Source organism: Topomyia yanbarensis, chromosome 3 (assembly GCF_030247195.1).
Source record: "Topomyia yanbarensis strain Yona2022 chromosome 3, ASM3024719v1, whole genome shotgun sequence".
Taxonomy (NCBI): domain Eukaryota; kingdom Metazoa; phylum Arthropoda; class Insecta; order Diptera; family Culicidae; genus Topomyia; species Topomyia yanbarensis.
This window is the reverse complement of record NC_080672.1, coordinates 306,319,507-306,339,453: the sequence shown is the minus strand read 5'-3', so window position 1 is coordinate 306,339,453 and position 19,947 is coordinate 306,319,507. Positions and strand designations below refer to the sequence as shown.

The window sequence follows — 19,947 nt, the reverse complement described above, 5'->3', positions numbered from 1 at the left end:
GTTTTTTGGGGCTGTGCCAACGTAAGGACTCGATTCACACTCACAAAAACGCGACGCGTTTTTGTGAGTGTGCAACGGGATAGGGTCTCATTTCGACTGTCCTGGATTTTTACTTGCCTGAAATGGTCACCTTAGCTTTGATCACATAGGTATTAGATCAAAGTATGGAACGTGGTAAATTCAACCTAACAAATCTTTATATGTTTCGCAAATTTTGCGAAACAAACAAAATTTCGAGAAATTCGGCGAGTTTAAACGATTTTTTTCATATCGTTTTATTTCGCAAGTTTGCGAAAAATTTCGTTTCGATGTAATTTGCGAAGCAAAATAAGTTTCCGTCCACCCTCACAAGTTAGTAATAGACACAATAAGGGTGATCTTAGATTAAACAGCTTTGTAACTTCATAGTTCGGGACTATTTCTTTCATTGTTGTGTAAACACATTGACTGACAACATTTATCTATTTGCTCTCGACACGGTAACATTTCACAAATATTTGACATCAATTTTAATCAAATCACAATTCTCCGGAAGACAAATGTTCTCATTTCTATTCAATGGCAATGTCATGAGTAGCTCGCGCTAATCCTTTAAACATAGTAACTGACGCTCGAATATCATTATTATTGTTATAACAAAACTATAATGGCCATTATGTAATTATGGCGGCAAATATTTTTTGTGCAAGGATATACCTAAATCGTAATGGCGTTTCTTGGTTATAGCCAACTGACGCTTTGTAACTGCTCAACTGCTAGCTATCCACTAGGAATTTGTGAATTCATATTTTCAGCCTATTTAACCTCTTTCAATACCTGATTAAATTTATCCAGGAAGATATCGACGTGTTTCTCCTCGAATATCAAAGCCGGTCTGAAACGGATGCCTAGTTCTCCACAGCCACCAGATAGAATACCTGAAAAAACATTTACTGAACACAAACGGCCAATTATGTTACGTTTTCAATTCACCTTTTTGTTTCAAAGCAGCTACAACATCATCGCGCAGCTTTGTATTGGAACAGTTAATGGCCAAAAACGTTCCTCTGCCCCTGGTAGAGTTAAGCATATGGGGGAAATCGTTCTGAGCTTGGATCAACCCCTTCTTCAGTTTGGCTCCCGCCTTTTGGACATTCTGCAGCAGCGACTCTTGCTTGATAACTTTCAAAATCGACTCCAACAGTAGCAATTTGCCTGGATCGCCCATCCAGGTGTTGAACACACGGTACGGTTGAGACGGAGTCATATGAGCACCATGATAGTACCCACCCAATTGCATCTTCTTACTGAAAGTGACCACATCTGGTGGGCTTTCCAGGTTAAAATGTTCATGGCACCACAATTTACCCGTTGGACCACCACCAGTTTGAACTTCATCTATCAACAGAGCACTGCCATGCTTTTTGGCGATCTTTTGCAGACTCTGGAAGAATTCCGGCGAAGCCTCGTTATCACCTCCTTCGCTCTGAATCGGCTCAATAATAATACCGGCCACGGGGATTCCCTTTTTCGCATACAATTCAATCAAACTTTCCACTTCGGCCAAACAACGTGCATCCTCCTGGGCATTCTCACGGACATTGTCTTCGAGAGGATATCTATACTTGGGGAACGGGGCGATCGGCCAATCGTATGACGGAATATCAATCTTATGGATATATTTCGAGTGAGTGGTCGATAAACAACCCAGCGTGCGCCCGTGGAAGGCACCTAGAAAACTCAGGATGCTTAGCTTCGGTGCCCCTGGAATCTGATTGATAAGGCAGGAATCGATCTCCTGTTGGGTGAATGGAGCTGCTTCACCGCGCTGTTTCTTTTGATACCTGAAGTGGTACTTAATTTATTCAGTACAGATGGTTACCTTCGACTGAAGCTTGACTTACCAAATGAAAATATTTTTGAAAGCATTCTCGTTCGAGCATGATCCGCACATCATTGTGGTAACGTGATCTAAACCTGCCGGTGCGACGGCCATCAGCACATTCTGCAATTTGTTTGGCCACTCCTCTCCAGGGAAAACACCCAAGGCGGGACGATTTACGAGAGCTGAAAAAGTGAATGGAAGATTAATTTACCGAACTTGATTTGATAACCATTTCAACTAGTAAAATTGATAAAGCGGCACCTTCGGGCAACATGTAAACATTTATCTGATTATCGCTATCGGTTCGGTGGTTTAGTTGATGTTTAGTTGCGCCGCAGGGGGTACTGATTAACGTAACAAGCCTAATAATGTATGTCAAAAAATACATCCCCCTAAAAGTGAGATATCTTCTAATATCTATTCTTTAAAAAGCAATCTTCAAAAAGTAATCATCAAACGATTAAAAAAAATTTCTATACCCCTCGATAGAACATTTCAAATTTAGTCTCATATGAAAGATGAGTATCTAAGCATTCGATTAGTGAGTACTTGAGCGATGCTGATTTTCTTGTCTAAATGCTTTTCTTGTCTAATCACTTTTCTTGTCTAAATATTGTTCTACCAGAGACACCATGCGCCACGTTTCTATCATTTCAGTCGTTCATCGCCCTTACTACGTCGGTACACATCGATGGTTGGTTATCTTAACCAAACTTAATTCCTACGCACTCATTCCTATTTCATATCCCTGTACACCACAGGCTATTACGAACGGGCAAATAATTGATCAGTTCGGTCAAGTTCGGGCGGCTCTATCCGGTGGGTATTTGACCGTAAAGGTATTACGGCCTAGTTGTGGGTGTACCTAGAATGCTATTTCATGTGGCAGCAACGGTATTTAATGTTAAGTGTCCTGATCGAAGATAATGCTATTTGAAAAAGTTATATTTTTATGTAAAATTTCTCATAACATTGAAAGGAAAAAAATGTAGTTGTTGATATGTATGATGCGCCCTAAAATAATTGATGTGCATTATGCGCCCTAAAATAATCTTTAAGTTGCCCAAAAGTCACTTTAGTGTAAAATAAAAACTACAAAAGTTGTATACATGAAACCGTTCTTTTACGGAACACCCTAAAGCTTACGTTTCGATTTCTCGAGCAATGGGAAATATGAAAGATAGATAAATTGCGTATCTTCAGCAAATTTGTCTAAAATGTATTGTTCTACAACACATTTTAGACAAATTTTCTTCGAAAACAGACAAGTTCTATCTAGAACCATTAAAAAGGTCAATTTTAGATCTTGCTAAAATTAGTAGCTGCCTAGTTCCTGTTCAAACGAAAAGAACGGCCTTGCAAAGTGCAACAACTTTTCTAAACATATTATAAGACTACATTATTTATCTTTAGAAAAAGTTAAAATTCCTGATAAATTTACATTCTGGCCCATCTGTTGAAGACGGTATTTAAGTATTAACTTTTTTTGCAATTTGTAAATATATTATCATAACCTGCTGCAAGCGATATCAATAACAGGATGTTTAAATTTCGTATAAATCCTACTAAAAGAGGAATATTAACAATATATTAAAAAAAAACTCCAACTGATTTATGAAATGAGTCAAATTAATACTAAACATTTTGAAAAGTTACGGCGTTTTTGTATCTCAATTGATGCCAGAAAAATTTACTATATGAAACGAAACAATACAATGAGTTTTTGATAAATGTACTTCCAATCGATAAATAATCCGAATATTCGTCAGACCCACCGTAGGTGTCCGTTTTTCCCTCATTATCGGCGACATGCAAGATCTAGAGTCATATTTTCAAATCAAAAGTTACAAGCTATTTTTAGTTTTTAAGTAGTAATTGGAACTTATGTTTTAGGAACACAAGTAAAAGTATAATTCGATTTTGATAAAGATACTAAAATAACTTGACACGCCTAGAAAAAGGTTTCAACACTTTGATCCGTAGTCATGGGCGGCTCCAGCCGGCTGACAAAAGGGGCCACACCTTCCTGACAAAATAGTGTCGAATTTTTTTACTCTAGGGGCCATACACTAATTACGTAAGGGCATATGGGGGGAGGGGGAGTTTCAAAATATCTTACAAATTCTTATCTGAGGGGGAGGGAGGGTTTGTTCTTTCTTACGTAATATCATAAAAAAGTATGAAAATGAAATCAATAAGGAAAATATTCTTTACACATGAATTATTTATTATTTGTGCCATGAACATTTTCTATATCAAACAAAATTAGCACATATTGTACATCATGGCCAAGGAAGGGTGGACCTGGAATTGAAGTGTTTTGCAACAGCAGGATATGATTGTTAAATTAATTATGTAATTTTGTTTATTGTTACCATCGTGAGGAGCGTCTTAATTGTCGATGGTGTTAGAGCAATTACATCAATTTCTTGACGCTTGGTGGCACATTGTTCTGTTCGGGAACTGGGGTCACAGTATGCCTTACAAGTTAAAGAGTGCTGACACTCTTCGTGTTGATGGTCCAATATTATTCTATTCATATTTTTTGCTCAAACCGCAAGGTACTCGGAAAATGTTCTGTCATGCGATTGTGACAGATCTTGTGGGCCGAATATTTCCAGAGTGTGAACTGTATTTTACTTCAAGAAAATTCGAAGATGTCGGAGCTATGCGTACGATAATCGTCACAGTTGGAGCTCAGAATAAATTCATGCCAGAACAGGTTATAAATTCTTTTGAGCTCTGCATCACAAGAAAATAGATTCAAAGGAAGTGGAATATAGCGAAGCAGACCAGACTGGCTTTTCTAAATATCACCAAATAGGCGTTCTACTAGGATGCAAATAAAATTACTACAGATGAATGCAGTTAAATTTTGTTATGAATTTTCTTGAAATAATTCTATAAGTATTGTTTTCGCTATCTTATTTAATGAATTAACAATATGATTTTTTAATTGCGAAAATCATGATATGATCTTATGTAGGGGCGAGGGGGAGTTCATCAAAATCTTACGAATTCTTATCTGGAGGGGAGGGGGAGGTTGGAATGTTCTAAAAATGCCTTACGTAATTAGTGTACGGTCCCCTACTAATCTTCTGGGAGTCTATTTCGCCTATTTCGTGCAAAGTCAAACATCAAAATTACAAAAAAAAGCGAAATGACATTTATATATTAGCTTAAAGTTCAAATGTAAATTTGGTTTCATGTTGTGATTTCCAAATAAGATATCAAAGATTTTTCTCATTTGAATTTTCAATTTACTTTCACTGACTGCACTTATAAAAACTCTGTTTGATGTCATGGGGCAATTTTTCTGGTCAAACAGCGTGAATAGTATTGTACCCATATTGCTTCCTCGTGTGAATCCTGATTTGTTGCCAAACTGAGAAGAAATTCGATACGTCTATTCGATCAAAGTTCACTTTTTAACCCTTTCGTGCCCAACATCTTTCTAGTGCATGTAGGGTTTCAAAACTATTTTTCCTTGAAAACGGTGGGGTCAAGAAAGATGAAAAGCCTATTTTCATAAAGATAGGTACTTCTATGGCAGTGCTAGAAGCTGGTCAATTTTTACCTTGTAATGCTCAATACAATTCTCCTAGAATAATTGCAATAGTCCAATTACGTGGAAAACGTAGCCAACGACGGTCTAAATTGATAAGTTTTATCAGTTTTCAATAATATTGCACCATAACGACGATACATGAAAAAATCATTTTCGGTCGTCAACGTCAACGTCCCTGGCAGTACTGCTCCATCGGAATCCAATCAGACTAATTGCAATAACTTCAGTTTTAGAGCTGATCCTTGTAACTGTTAATACTCGAATTAAAGACAACAATCACATTAATGAGCCTTACTTGTTTTTGTGAACAAATCTCGCCTTAATCAAAAGTTATAGCTGTTTAAAAACGTTGTTGTCCACAAACAACATGGGCATGAATGGGTTAACTGCAATTCTTTGCATTTCACTGATATAGACAAATTCCTTGTTCCTCGAAAAGCAGATTCCAGTAAAATTAATACAAATTGTGCTGATCCCTTTAAGGTCCATATTGGAGTCGGTATTTTCAGGAAAATCATAGAAAACGAAATAGAACAAACTACCACAAGACCAAGTAATTCAACCACATTCATAAAAAGGGCAGCCTGATGAGAGTCATTGTTTCTCAGTCATTGGCCAGTTGATTAAAATCCAGTATTTTACTGCAGATTTTGAAGAGTTGGTAGCTCAGACTCAATTTTAGTTAAAGTGCAGGTTTCACACAAGCAAGTCACTTAGGACAATTGATCTTTGGTTTATTCGTCAAAGATCTATGCCATTATTGTAAAAAAAAACCTGTACGCTGAACAGAGCGGCGAATCCATCTTAGAGAAGACAAATCGTCGCTGTTGTGCTATCTTATGACAAACGCCATTTTGGGGTAAACTGAGTTAGATATGCAACATTACTAATCTGAAAATTCTCTACAAAATGGCGTTTTCAGAATTTTTAAATTTTGCTTGGTTACTGAGTTATAGCGAAAAAAGTGATGAGAAATTGTCAGTTTTTTGCTTTAAATCACTGTATCTTGGGATTCGCTTAAGTAATGTAGAAGTTTTAAATGTTTTTATAGGTAAAAATGTCTGAGGAACACAATGGCATAATAATTTTTAAAATAAAAATACATGTATTGCGAGAAATATGCAGTTTTACTTTTAAATTGGCAATATTTCATGTTTGGCAACACTGTAATTAAAAATTACTATTTTTTCTAGATTGCTTGCTCAATTTCCTTCAAAATGCATCTCATCGATTGTTTCTAGGCCGAATAAAGCCGAAGATATTAAAAAAAGTTAATAATTGATGCTTTTTTCTATGGAAAATTTTCCATGCACAATTATGACACGTCATACAAATTTTGTCATCAATACACACCTACGACACGTGTGAGTGCGACTTTTGTTTACATTTATAGTAAAAACTCGCAACATAGTCAACCGAACTTCATGATATTTGAGAGTTTAATACAGAACAGATTGAAGCATTATTTGTCTTCTTTGAATTGTTTTTACCATTTATAAGTTTCAAGATATTCAATCTCAAACTTTAAAAATCGTTTTTCTTGAAATGTGCTAAATGGCGCTTGTCATAAGATAGCACAACAGCGACGAAATATCACCGAGTAGGTAAACAACCTAACAGTAGCCCCTAACAACAAAATCCGGTTAAAGGTCGGGGCCGTTAGCTCAACGACCGTGTGTTAATAAAACTCGATGGATGTGTTTTGCTCGACGATGAAACTAATGCAATAAACAATTTCTGATAAATACCGGAGCTCGAATTTTACAAGGCTTCTGCTCGCGGTTTCTAGCAGATTACAGCTTGTTTTCATGGATGAATGATCGAAAAAAATAGTTTGGCAAGGGAACTGTTTCTGTGGCAAGAAAATCAGCATCAGTTGCCCCATGAAGGTCCAGTTACGTTATGGGCAGATCTAGCCGGTTGCCATAACAGCAAGCTGAATTCCATTTGTCCAATTGTCCACAGTTCCGTCCAGTCTCATATTGAACGATAATGAAGCGGACACTGAAGATGAAGGGAGCAGTCACCAGTAACATTAATCGGACGAAGAATTGGTGGAATTAGCTTGCCAAGACCGTGACTGAAGAAGACGTGCGACAAAGTTTCTCTCTAGACAATTAACCGTTGTGTGTCCAACGCGGTACCCGGGTACCTTTTTAAGTTTCAATTAATTAAATTCCTATGTTTTATCCATAGCTGGAAATTGAAATTTTGTGACATCTTAGAACTTCACTAAGTCAAGTTTTTGGGTTAATAATATTGTTGATATAGTAAGGGTGGGAGTGAGGAGGGGCTCCTGAATTTTTTTACTACGTAACAGGCCGACGTGGGTACCCGGGTACCCACAAAACTAAAATTCCCATAACTAAGGTAATATCCAACCGATTTCGATACTTTTGGCTGTTTTGGATTCAGGAACTCATCCACTTTTGGACTTGGTAAAAATGAATCGGGTTACTTCATTCGGTTCTCGGGAATCCGGGTTTCCGGAAGCAGGTTCCGGTGCTGGGGAACAATTTGCGAACTTCAATGGAATACTAGCAATATGGGTATCAAAATTCTTGGAATTGCATCAGTAGGCTGTATCTCGTGGTCTGGAACCATTTGATGATTTGACTCCGGAACGGACATTCCGGAGCAGGTTCCCGTGGGGTCATGAGTGGCCATTCCATTCCAATTCCATTTTTCAAATTGTCATAGGGTCCCATATCAATAAAAAACAGACTTCCGAGACAATTTGAAGAGTTTTGATACTCATATTGCTAGGACATTATTAAAACTTACAAATCATACCCTAGTACTATGACTCCGGAAAATCCGGATTACCAAAAACCGGATCCATTATTCCGGTTCTACTGTACATAATCAAAAAGTAGACTAATTCCTGAATCCAAAACATCTAAAAGTGTCCAAATCGGTTAAAGGAAGCCATAGTTATGATCATTTCAATTTGTGGGTACCCGGATACCCTCGTTGGCCTGTTAAAGGTGTTTTTTTGTTGGACACATAACTGTATAAAAATACACGCATTTGAATGTGTCCCATTTTTAAATGATCTAGTCTTCAATACGTAGTATCTTAGTTCTGTCAACTTGTTTGACGTATGCTATTTTGGAATCGTTCTGGAAAATTCGAAATTGTTATTCGGAAATATTCTTAACTGAAATGTTACTATCAATTTCGCACTGAATCATAAATGTATGTATGTATGTATGTAGTTAGCCACCATCCTAGCTTGAGTCTTGCATTGCATGCGGATCCACTTAACAGTACGATTTTTTTCTTTACCATTCTGCGTTCACTGCTGTATGAAGGGCCAAAAGGGGGGTAGCGGATCCGTAGGCAATTTACACATTTACTCAGTATTCGCGGGAATCAAAGAGTCTCCTTCTAACAATATGATCCAACGGATTTAATAACGAATTTCGCAGTACTTTTCAAGCTTTACACGGGATGGTATGTTGTAGCAGAGCTCGTCAAATTGTTTACAACTGTTGGAGAGAAATTTATCTGTCGTGAACGACAAACATTTTTCCGGCCTTCCACTTCATTGTCCAGTTGTAACTTAAAACAATATATATATATATATATATATATATATATATATATATATATATATATATATATATATATATATATATATATATATATATATATATATATATATATATATATATATATATATATATATATATATATATATATATATATATATATATATATATATATATATATATATATATATATATATATATATATATATATATATATATATATATATATATATATATATATATATATATATATATATATATATATATATATATATATATATATATATATATATATATATATATATATATATATATATATAAGCTAAGCCGTAATGCCGAGACTTTATATAAAAAAACTTTTATTCGAAAAACTAATCTAGATTCTACACTGTCACCTTATAAACTAAATATAATAAACTCGTCAATCGCCTTTTATTGGTTGAACCTGCTGAATCGGCGTTCCTCCGGGTGGCGTGATTCCGTCGTTCCCACGTCGGGTGAAACTTGCGTAGCTCATCGCTTATCCTCGCGCGTGCACTGGGCTTGGCCTGGATACCTGTTGTTGCTATGGGCTCTGGTGGATGTGTTGATGTTGGCAGGTGGCGGGAACCGTCGTAACGTCTCCCCCCTAAGTGTCAGGCGTCCTCGGTTGACTTTGTTGATCCGTCGATGAACGTGAATTTGGTTGGGAAAAATGATTTTGCCAAACTAGGTGATTTTTCCTTCTGCTGGTTAACTATTGTTTCCCTTAGATGCTCATCTGTTGGCTCCGGGTTACTTCTTGAGGTGTGTAGAGTGACTGTGTCCTCCTCCTTGGCTGGGTGAGGTTGTTTCCTGTTTTGGTTTTTGTATCTACGAATGCAGAAGATGATTAGTGGTAACGTCACAAGAGAGGCCATAAATATTCCTCCAAGTGTCTGGGAGCTGGTCATGTGGATTTTAAGGTTTTTGATTTCCTCCAAATTGTTGATATTCATCTGGTGCAACTCTTCCGAGTCCGTCCTTTGCTTGGTTACTATTATCTCTTTGCCGAAGATTGGTGTAAGAATTTCGTACTGTTCGGTCTGTCTGGGGTTACTTTTAAATGTAAAGTTCTGCGCTGTAATTGTGCAGTTACCTGTTTCGATTATTGTTGGTGTTGCTATGATGCGTGAGTCGCCGCATGAGTCCTCGATGTAAACTGTCTTGTCTGTGTCGACAAGTATGGTTCCGAGACTAATTTCCTTGATGATTGGTTGGTCTGGCTGATTGTACGTTGAACATCTGGCCTTCTGGTTGGTGAGTATGTTGAAGACGCATTCATCGTTCAGTGGATAGCTATTGTCACAGATAAAACACCTTTCCTTTTGCTCGTAAAACGTGTGTTGATGCTGGGCCACATAGCGAATATTCGTATCGATTCTAGTTCCGTTTGTGTTGATAGGTTCCAGCTGCATCAGTCTGTACTGCTTCTGCTCGATTATAGGAATTTTGATGATTATGATGATGTGGTTATTTTGCAAAGAGGCGATTGACTGAACGAATTTATAGATTTCATCCTCAAATTTAATATTAATTTGTTGATTTTCTAAAACTTTCCAAATATACTCTCTGTCATTTAGGCTCAAAATGTTTCTGTTTAAATGATTCGATTTCGAAAAAACTATCTGTTCTTCTAGGTCTTCTAGTGTTTTAATCAATATATCTACGTTCAAAATGAGGTTAATCTGTTCGAGATCTTTTGTAAGTTTTAAATTGTCTTGATCGATTTGTATTTTGATTGATCTCAATGTTTTCGAAACTTTGTTGACCGTGGATTGAAGTAAATTATTGATTTTGATCTGTTTTGACTGGTTTTCTATAATTTTATTGCTGGTATGTTCCAGTATTTCAAAATTTTGATTAATTAACTCTAGATCTTCCTGATCTGGGTTACCTGCTACAAATTTAATAACTTTCCCTAAAGCATTTACGAGTCCTCTTTTAAGTATTCTAGGATAGAAGCCGGTCAGCTTTTCGTGCGCTTTTCTAATTTTAAACTGAAGGGTTTGTTCTAAATGGTCTGTGATATTAAGTTTCGTTGCTAGGGTCTCTATGTAGTTGATGTTTTGCCTGATATCGTCGAGATCAATTTTATGGATAAGTCTCTCGTAACCTACTCTTATCCTAACTGTATCTAGTTTGATTGTAAGTAGCCCATTTTTTGTTGATACGTCATGATAAGTCGTTGCAGTAATCAGTCGTACAAGTCTGAAAAGAGGCCAAGAAAATTACTTCTTAATTATTTTTTGTGAATTTTTACTCCAAACGAATCTTTGAAAGTTAGCTCGTTATTTTCTTGTACTCTAGAGATTTTGTAAGGTTCTTTGTCTTTTGTAATTCGTTGAGTGACTTTAACGTATACGTCTTTGCCCTGGTCTAGCTGTTTTGGTAATGATTTCCTCTTGTTCTCCTCTTCTACTTGTTTTTTTCTTTTCTCCATCATTACTAAAATAGCCGATTGGATCTTTTGATATTTTTGATATATGTCGTCAGCGTTCGTTTTGTTCTGGTAATTGAAGATTACCTGACGGGGTTTAAAACCTGTAGCAGAATGTATCGTGTTATTGTACAAGTCGACCAAAATGTTTATTCTGTCATTGAGTTCCAAGTCAGTGTGTTTGTGATTCATGGTCCTGAATAGTTCGATAAGCGTCGAGTGGAAACGTTCCACTATTCCGTTAGAGTTACTAGAACTCGCGTGGTGTAATTCAATGTTTAGGTCCTGGAGAAAACCGATAAAATCTATTGAAGTGAAACCAGGCTCTTGATCGCAAACTATTACTTCCGGTCTGCCAAAAACTCGAATGTGCTCCGTGATTGCTCTTTTAAGATCAATGATTGTTCTTGTTTCAAGAGGTATCACGTTTGCAAATTTTGAAAACGCGTCGACTACCGTTAGCATTTTCCTGCCTTTGATGAAAAAAATGTCGATATGAATCTTTTGGAAAGGATGATTTGTGTCATTTGTTTTTTGTATTAATTTTGGAGGTTTCCTGTCGTATTTGCATTTCTTGCAGATAAGACAGTTGTTAATGAAAATTTTTAACTTTTTGTCAATTTCCGGGAAAAAATAATCCGAAAGGATTTGTTGTTTATTTTCTTTCGTTCCTCTGTGTGCGTACTCGTGCACCTTCCGCACGATTTCGTCTTGTTCCTCTGGTAACCTGACGTCCTGTAAGAGTTCCTGTGAAATAAAGATCTTGAAGATTTTAGCATGAGAAAAGTGTTTTCTGTACGTTTCTTGGATTAGTTGGGTTAGTGATATGGGGCAATAGATGCAATTAACGCCTTTTGGGTTGAGCTTTCCTTTAAGAATTTTGACAAGAGATTCTTCATTATAGTCCGGTTTACAGATGGTGAATCTGTGATATTTAGGGAAGACTTCTTCGTGAGCTTCGATGTCGCTTCGTGAGATTTTGAAAATTAGTTGGGTTTTGAACATGTTAATCGGTTTTTCAGTTGTCCAGATATAATGGTTGTCGCTAGTGTCTGCTGAGTGCACTGTCTCTCCATCGCTCTCGTTTACATCTTCGTTCTCGTTGTCCTCCACGTTGTTTTGACTATTAGCATTTATATCGGTCGGTTTAAGTCTGGAGAGGGCATCTGCAACGACGTTCTCTCTGCCCGGTTTATAAATGATTTCGAAATCGAATTCACTTAAGTCTAATTTCCACCGTATAATTTTGGGGTTCGCGCAGGTCATGGAATAAATGAGAGGCTGGTGATCTGTGATTAGTTTAAAACGTCTCCCGTAGAGATAGGGGCGGAAATGTTTCACTGCCCATATGATGGCTAAGAGTTCTTTTTCCGTGGTACAGTAATTTTCTTCGGCTTTACTAAGTGTCCTAGATGCGTAGGCGATAGGGCGGTCTTTGCCAATTTGTCCCTGTGATAGGACTGCTCCAATCGCGAAGTCGCTCGCGTCTGTTGTAAGGATGAATTCTTTTTCGAAGTCAGGGTAGGCCAAAATGGGGTCCATGGTTAAAAGGGATTTGCATTTTTCGAAGCATTGAATTATTTCTGGGGTGAATGTGAAGTCGGTATCACTTCGCAGTAGTTGTGTAAGAGGTTTTACCATTTTAGCAAAGTCTTTAATAAAGCGGCGGTAGTAGCCGATAGTTCCCAGAAATTGTTTGAGTTCTTTTTCATTCTTCGGGATAGGCCAATTTTTAATCACTTCGATTTTGTCGCTATTTGGTTTGACTCCATTTTCAGTAACGGTGTGTCCTAAGAATTGAACTTCCCGTCTAAAAAAATAACATTTATCCAACTGTATTTTTAGGCACGCTTCTTTCAGCTTTTGAAGTACTCTCTTAATATCTTTAACATGTTCTTCGAATGAGCTAGAAAAGATTATTATGTCGTCCATGTATACCAGACAACATATTCCAATGAATTCCCGAAGAACGGCGTCCATAACCCTTTGAAATGTCGCAGGGGCGTTCTTAAGGCCAAACGGCATTCTAGTGAATTCGTACTTTCCAGAACTCGCAGAGAAAGCCGTTTTCTCAAAATCATTTTTATCTAGTTGGATTTGGTGGAATCCGGAGACCAAGTCGATGGTAGAGAAATAGGTTGCTCTACCGAGTTTGTCTAATATTTCCGTGATATCCGGTATTGGATATCTGTCGGAAATAGTTTTCTCATTAAGTTTACGATAGTCGATGACCAATCGAAACTTTTTTACTCCAGATGCGTCGACCTTTTTGGGTACTACCCATACGGGTGACGTATAAGGCGATATGGATTCTTTTATGATCCCGTCCTTAAGCATCTTTTGTATTTGTTTTTGCACCTCGCTTTCGAATATTTGCGGGTAGCGATATGATTTTGTGTGAATGGGGATATTGTCTACCGTTCTGATTTTATGTTTAATCCGATGAGTGAATGACAATTTCTCTTCTTCGAAATATAAGGTTTCGGAATTATCGGAGATTATTTTTTCTAAAGCTTCCTTTTCCAATTTGTTTAAAGAATCGTCTTGTATTTTAAATTTGTTTTTCGCGCAAAATTTTGGTCCTTGAGTTTCTAGGAATTCATCATTTTCAAAACTGGTTTCATTGACGTTGATTTCCAGATTAGATTTACTGTGATTTTCCACAGCTACGAAAGCGGAGTTATTTTTACTGTTATAGATACCAGGCAGGATAGAAAAGTCTCCCATGTTTCTCTCTTCCCCTATAATAAAATCTCCTTCGTTCACTGTTTTAATCTTGATGAACTGTACTTTCTGTTCATTGAGATTAATTTTCTGTGTTTCAGGAAATCGTTTCTTCAATTCAATAGTTTTCCTGCCAATTTTTAATTTATTTTTTCCGGTGTCTAGTTGAGCGTTCAGATCGCGCAGCGATTCATACCCAATCAGTCCGTCAAAGAACTGGTGGAATTTAAAAACATAAAATTTTAATTTTTTCTTTATTGAAAACGGATCAAACGATACGGACTGTTTGATCTCGAAGGTGCCGTTGATGTTGGTTACCTTGAGGCCTTTTTCTTTTTTCGCGTTTTCTAAATTAACATGTTCGGGTGATATGTAATTTTTGTTAGCGCCTGTGTCTATCAAAAATTTCATTTCGCCCTTTGTAGTCGAAATGGTTATGTAAGGAATGAAGTTGTTTATCTCTTTGCCTTTTCGGATCCGGCTATTTGAAAATTTATCTCATCCCCTACGAAATACTCGTCTTCGTCGGACTCAAATTTACATTCAACGGTTGGGTTTTCTTCTGGTTCTTCGTCTGATTCTTCCGGATATTTGTTCCTTTTCCCTTCATTATTGTTAATTTGCATTTTCGAAATGTGAGTTTTCATAGAAACGTCTTCGTCATTGGTCTTTTTGAACTTGCCAGAACTGGTTTTTTGTTGTCCTGAGTTGAAATTTTCGTTTTTGGTGTTATCATTTTTGTTTTGAAATTTTGGGTTTGGTCCGAAAGAGCTAGAAGAAGATTGCCGATTTTCCATTTTTTGCCGAAAAGAGGCGTTTGAATGGGCAATTGTTATGTCGTGAGCTTCCTCCAAGGACTTTGGTCGGTAACTCCTGACGTACATTGCTAAATTTTCACCGTTCAGCCCATCGATGTACCTGGTGAGGGTCATCAAGCTTATAAGTTTGTTTACAGCTTCGGTGGATTTTTTATAGTCCTCCATCTGCGCGGCAGTTGTTTTAATAGCCGTGTCAATTGCTTTGACTTTTTGGAAATATTCCTGGAGAGTTTTCTTACCCTGTCGTATGTAGAACAATGATTGGATATGGGACGTTATATCCCGTTTATCCCCGAAAGCATTAAGTAAGATCTCTTTTATTTCGATCCACTCCGATGGATTCCCAGAAGCTATAAGCACTTCCCTTGCTTCGCCAACTATTTTTGATTTTATGACTCTAATGATATGTTTGTATTCGGGTTCGAGTTCGTATTCCTCGAACTGGTCAATTGCCTCTTGTGTGTCCTCTATCCAGGCTAGGGCTTCCTTCCGGTTCCCGTTAAATTGTGGGATGATCTTGATTTGATCGGGAATTTGGAATTTTGTGAATGGGTTATTTGCTCTTTCTCGCAACTCGTTAATTGTTGCGATTAAGCTTGATTGCGTGCTAGTCAGCTGAGCAACCTGTTGTATCAGCTGCTCGGGTGTGATTTCCATTACTTGGAATTGCGCGGATGGCTCGGCCATGGCGTGTTTTGTTTCCTTTGCTTTGCACGCGGGTAGTGGAAATAAAATTATTTGTTTGCACTTTCTGGTGCCGTAGGCGATGCGCGCGTTTAGTTTGATTGATTCGCACTTGTTCGTGGGTTACTTTTTTGTTTCCCCCGCGCACTGATATGCTACGTTCGTTTAATTTGTGCACTTTGGATTAATTACGGGAGAATAATTTTTGAGTTTGATATCCCCTCTCACTCTGAATAATCTCACTGATAAATCACTTTAGCACTAAAAAAAATGTGGGTGTGTTTACTTACAGTAGGACAAGCAGCATCCTTCTGGAGTTTCTAAGGTGGTGTAGCAATCCTTCTGGGAGGGGTGGTCCTGTCTGTGGGTCCTTCTTCGCTCTGGATGCACGCAACTCGGATGATATCTTGTCACCGATGGTTTCCCGGTACACCAGTTGTTCGCCCTGAACTTTGCTCGGTTGGGTTTTGTTGTTTCTGAAGCACTTTCCGATACACTACTTCCACAGACTACCTTGAGTGCGCCAGCTAAGCCGTAATGCCGAGACTTTATATAAAAAAACTTTTATTCGAAAAACTAATCTAGATTCTACACTGTCACCTTATAAACTAAATATAATAAACTCGTCAATCGCCTTTTATTGGTTGAACCTGCTGAATCGGCGTTCCTCCGGGTGGCGTGATTCCGTCGTTCCCACGTCGGGTGAAACTTGCGTAGCTCATCGCTTATCCTCGCGCGTGCACTGGGCTTGGCCTGGATACCTGTTGTTGCTATGGGCTCTGGTGGATGTGTTGATGTTGGCAGGTGGCGGGAACCGTCGTAACGTATATATATATATATATATATATATATATATATATATATATATATATATATATATATATATATATATATATATATATATATATATATATATATATATATATATATATATATATATATATATATATATATATATATATATATATATATATATATATATATATATATATATATATATATATATATATATATATATATATATATATATATATATATATATATATATATATATATATATATATATATATATATATATATATATATATATATATATATATATATATATATATATATATATATATATATATATATATAATATGATACAATATATTATAATATAATACAAGATAATACAATATAGTTTAATTTAATATAATATAATAATTTCGCACTGAATCAGAAATGATTATAAAATAGGGAAATTCAGAAACGGTATAAATTAAATTTACCAGCACCAAATTGGCGCTAATTAGGCACAAAAATCCAAAAAGCCACACGTCTTGCGTGAACACTTAAACAACTGGCTTACACCGAGTGATGTCTCGATAGTAAGCACAGAGCTTCTGTTTACCGACGAGGAATGTGAGCTGAAGCTGTTTTTTGGTATAAGAACCAAACGCCTGGTACTACGCAAATTTCCCCAAATGGGAAAATTTTGGATATGACCATTTTTTTGTATAAAGGCACAGGGCCTAACATAAAGTCAATATTAGTTCTTCAAATGAGCTAAAAAGATTGTTGTAAACAAACTTGTTTCGCTCCTTGTTCCGCTGCAGAGTGGAATTTCATGAAAAATACACATAAAATAACATCTTTACCCTTCGTAAAAACAATTCGAAATGTTTTCTGCGTTGAACTATAGCGATTTAAGAGAAATCATCAAAACAAAAGTTTGTTTACAAATCCTATTAGCCGTTTGAAAAGTTTATATGGAAGCATGGGTTTTTTAGTGTTTCGAATTCTCCTCAACAGTAACTAACACCAACTTAATGCCTGTTAGATAAGTCCAAACCAGCATCAACTTGGCGCTAGTTATCTAGTAACTATCGCCAATTTGGTGCTGGTTAGGAGCTATCTAACTAGTTGGTGTTAGCTACTGACGAGGAGAATCTGAAACACTAAAAACCATACCTTATGTTAGGTCTTGTGTCCTTATGCACAAAATCTTATCCAAAATTTTCCCATTTGGTGAAATTTACACTTAAAATGGTCTGATTAACTGATGATTGTACTAAAACGGTTAGTTTTGCAGTTCATCGAATCGAATCGTGTATCCTGAAATAGCTCAATCTTTAAAATCAGTAGTCCAGTCTGCTCTAACTCGGCCAAATAAGAGTCCTGTAACTGCGCAAAGCCACAGATTTAATTTTTTTGTTTATTTGTACATTGTGCGAGAACAAGGAATAATGTGTTCCTACACTGTAAAACTACACCGTAGCGGTTGAGGTTGAACATTGACGTACCCATTCGTCTATTCGTGAGTACAAGTCTCAGTTCTTTAGGCAGACGGCATATCAAGAAAGCCTTGTACATGGGCTTCTAAAATCATCTAGTACTACCAGAATAGGTACACAGTTTTTAATATTGTTGTTGTAAACACCACTGTTTTCCGATAACTGCAAAAACTGCTCCTAGTACCTAGGAGAAGGATTGTTGAGCGTGAAATTAAAATTGATGTATTATCTTTAGTTGTATGGGTCGGTTTAGTGATTTTGTTTGGCAGCGGATAAGTTTCACTGTCATCAATATGGTAATTATGTGCTCTACCTGGAACATCCTACCCAGACATAGAGTAGGGAGCCGGGTACCCAAAAGGTTCGAATCTTTCTTGAAGGTAATTTTTTCACATAAGGCCATTGCAAATCTTTTTTAAAAATTATGTCACCCCCCCCCCCTTCAAAATCGCTGAAAAAAAATCAGGGGGCAAATAATTTTTTTAAAATAACCAAAATTCAAAAAATTGTCACGTTTTATAGAGCAACAATAGCTTCCATAGAGTTTTGCTTTTCGTAACTGAAAACTATTATGGTAGTTTTAGAAATTACCATCCCATGATAATTTTTATTTTGACCATTCTGGGGTAAATGTGAATTTTAAATGAGATCATCGATCCAGTCCAACATCAAATGAAACGTTTGCTGGGCGCGGAAGGAAGGACCCATCTGTGTATTATCAAACGAAAATCTCATAGAAAGGCTAATACAGACCGACTTCTGAATCGATTCCATTTTAAACGCAACAGTCGATAGAGACGTAATCGATCGTTGCATTCGAAAATAATTTCGATAAGGAAACAATCTGAATTCAAATCAGACTCCTGGCGATTTATATGTGGTTCAATATTCAATATACATGAGCTTTACCGAAAAGTTTTTGACAATTAAAGATTTCATATGGGCTCGTAGTGTTCATACCGTATTTCCGCAGCCATATGTGCGATTCTTAAGAACTTGATCAGATCAAAATCTGCTACCAAACCTTCCATTTAAGGCTAAGCTTGTGAAAATCGAATAAGTCGTTTTCCAAGAAGCCGAAGAGACATTAATTCTGAAATATTCCAAGAACCAGAAACATGCGAAATTTTCGAGATAGACGCTGGAATCAAAAGAACTTTGTCTGGCCATCAGCGATCAAGAATGCTCTAGCAAAGCTAAATATAGATCTTACGAATAATCGGCACTTACCGCAGGGGGAACCGGCAATCCATTATCGATGTCAATTTTTGTAGCCATGGAGTAACCGGAAAGATGGACTGAAAAGTGTGCGAGGATATATCCACAGCGACCACCAAGCGATTTGGTACAGCATTGATAACAGGACTATGAACTACACATGAATATGAATATGTAGGAGATAAATAAACGAGTGAAGATGGAAAACAGCGATTTATCACAGGAACGTGTCCGCCGAAGAACTTGAATTTGAGGGTATGCTCTTCAACCTAACTGCGAACGAGTTCACGGCATTACTAACAAAGGCGTGTAATGCGACCATACCAAGGGATGGGAAACTGAGAAACGGTCGCCGGGTGCAATACGACGATTATCGATCTACGTATAAGTTGCCTCCGAGCTTGGAGAAGAAGTCGGAGATTACTTCGGTTTCTCATCTCGCTCAGTTCAGAAGCTAGAAATCGCTCCGCTGCAATAGCAGGGCAAGTAATCAAATTTACCCGCGCGACGCTTGGCAAAAATTGATTCCTTCTGCCTAGTGTGTGATACGTGAACAAACAATGAGTGACAATGCCAAGCAAAAGTATATCACGATGCGGGCAAACTGTGTTGCTGTTGACTACACGAAATATCCGGTAATACCATCAATTCATGAAGGGGAGCAAATGTTGAAGGTGAACTTGAAGTTCAACGTAGCTTGCGGTACTTTATGCGGTGCAATTTCACCATTTACGTCATGCGGTACTGAATATGTTAAAAAATATTAGTCAAGTAGAATCATTC

The 19,947-nt window shown here is 37.1% G+C and overlaps 1 protein-coding gene across 1 annotated transcript in view; it reads right to left on the bottom strand.

Moving 5' to 3' along the window:
- Positions 1–443: 443 nt before the first annotated feature.
- The window catches only part of LOC131688700 (4-aminobutyrate aminotransferase, mitochondrial), a 34,477-nt gene continuing 14,973 nt past the window's right edge, over positions 444–19,947 (bottom strand). The window contains exons 4-6 of the mRNA XM_058973149.1: positions 1,884–2,046; positions 973–1,823; positions 444–917 (exon numbers count right to left, since the gene is read on the bottom strand). Coding sequence (XP_058829132.1) covers positions 796–917; positions 973–1,823; positions 1,884–2,046 — 1,136 coding nt within the window. The 3' untranslated portion in view covers positions 444–795. The remainder of the gene's footprint in view (positions 918–972; positions 1,824–1,883; positions 2,047–19,947) is intronic.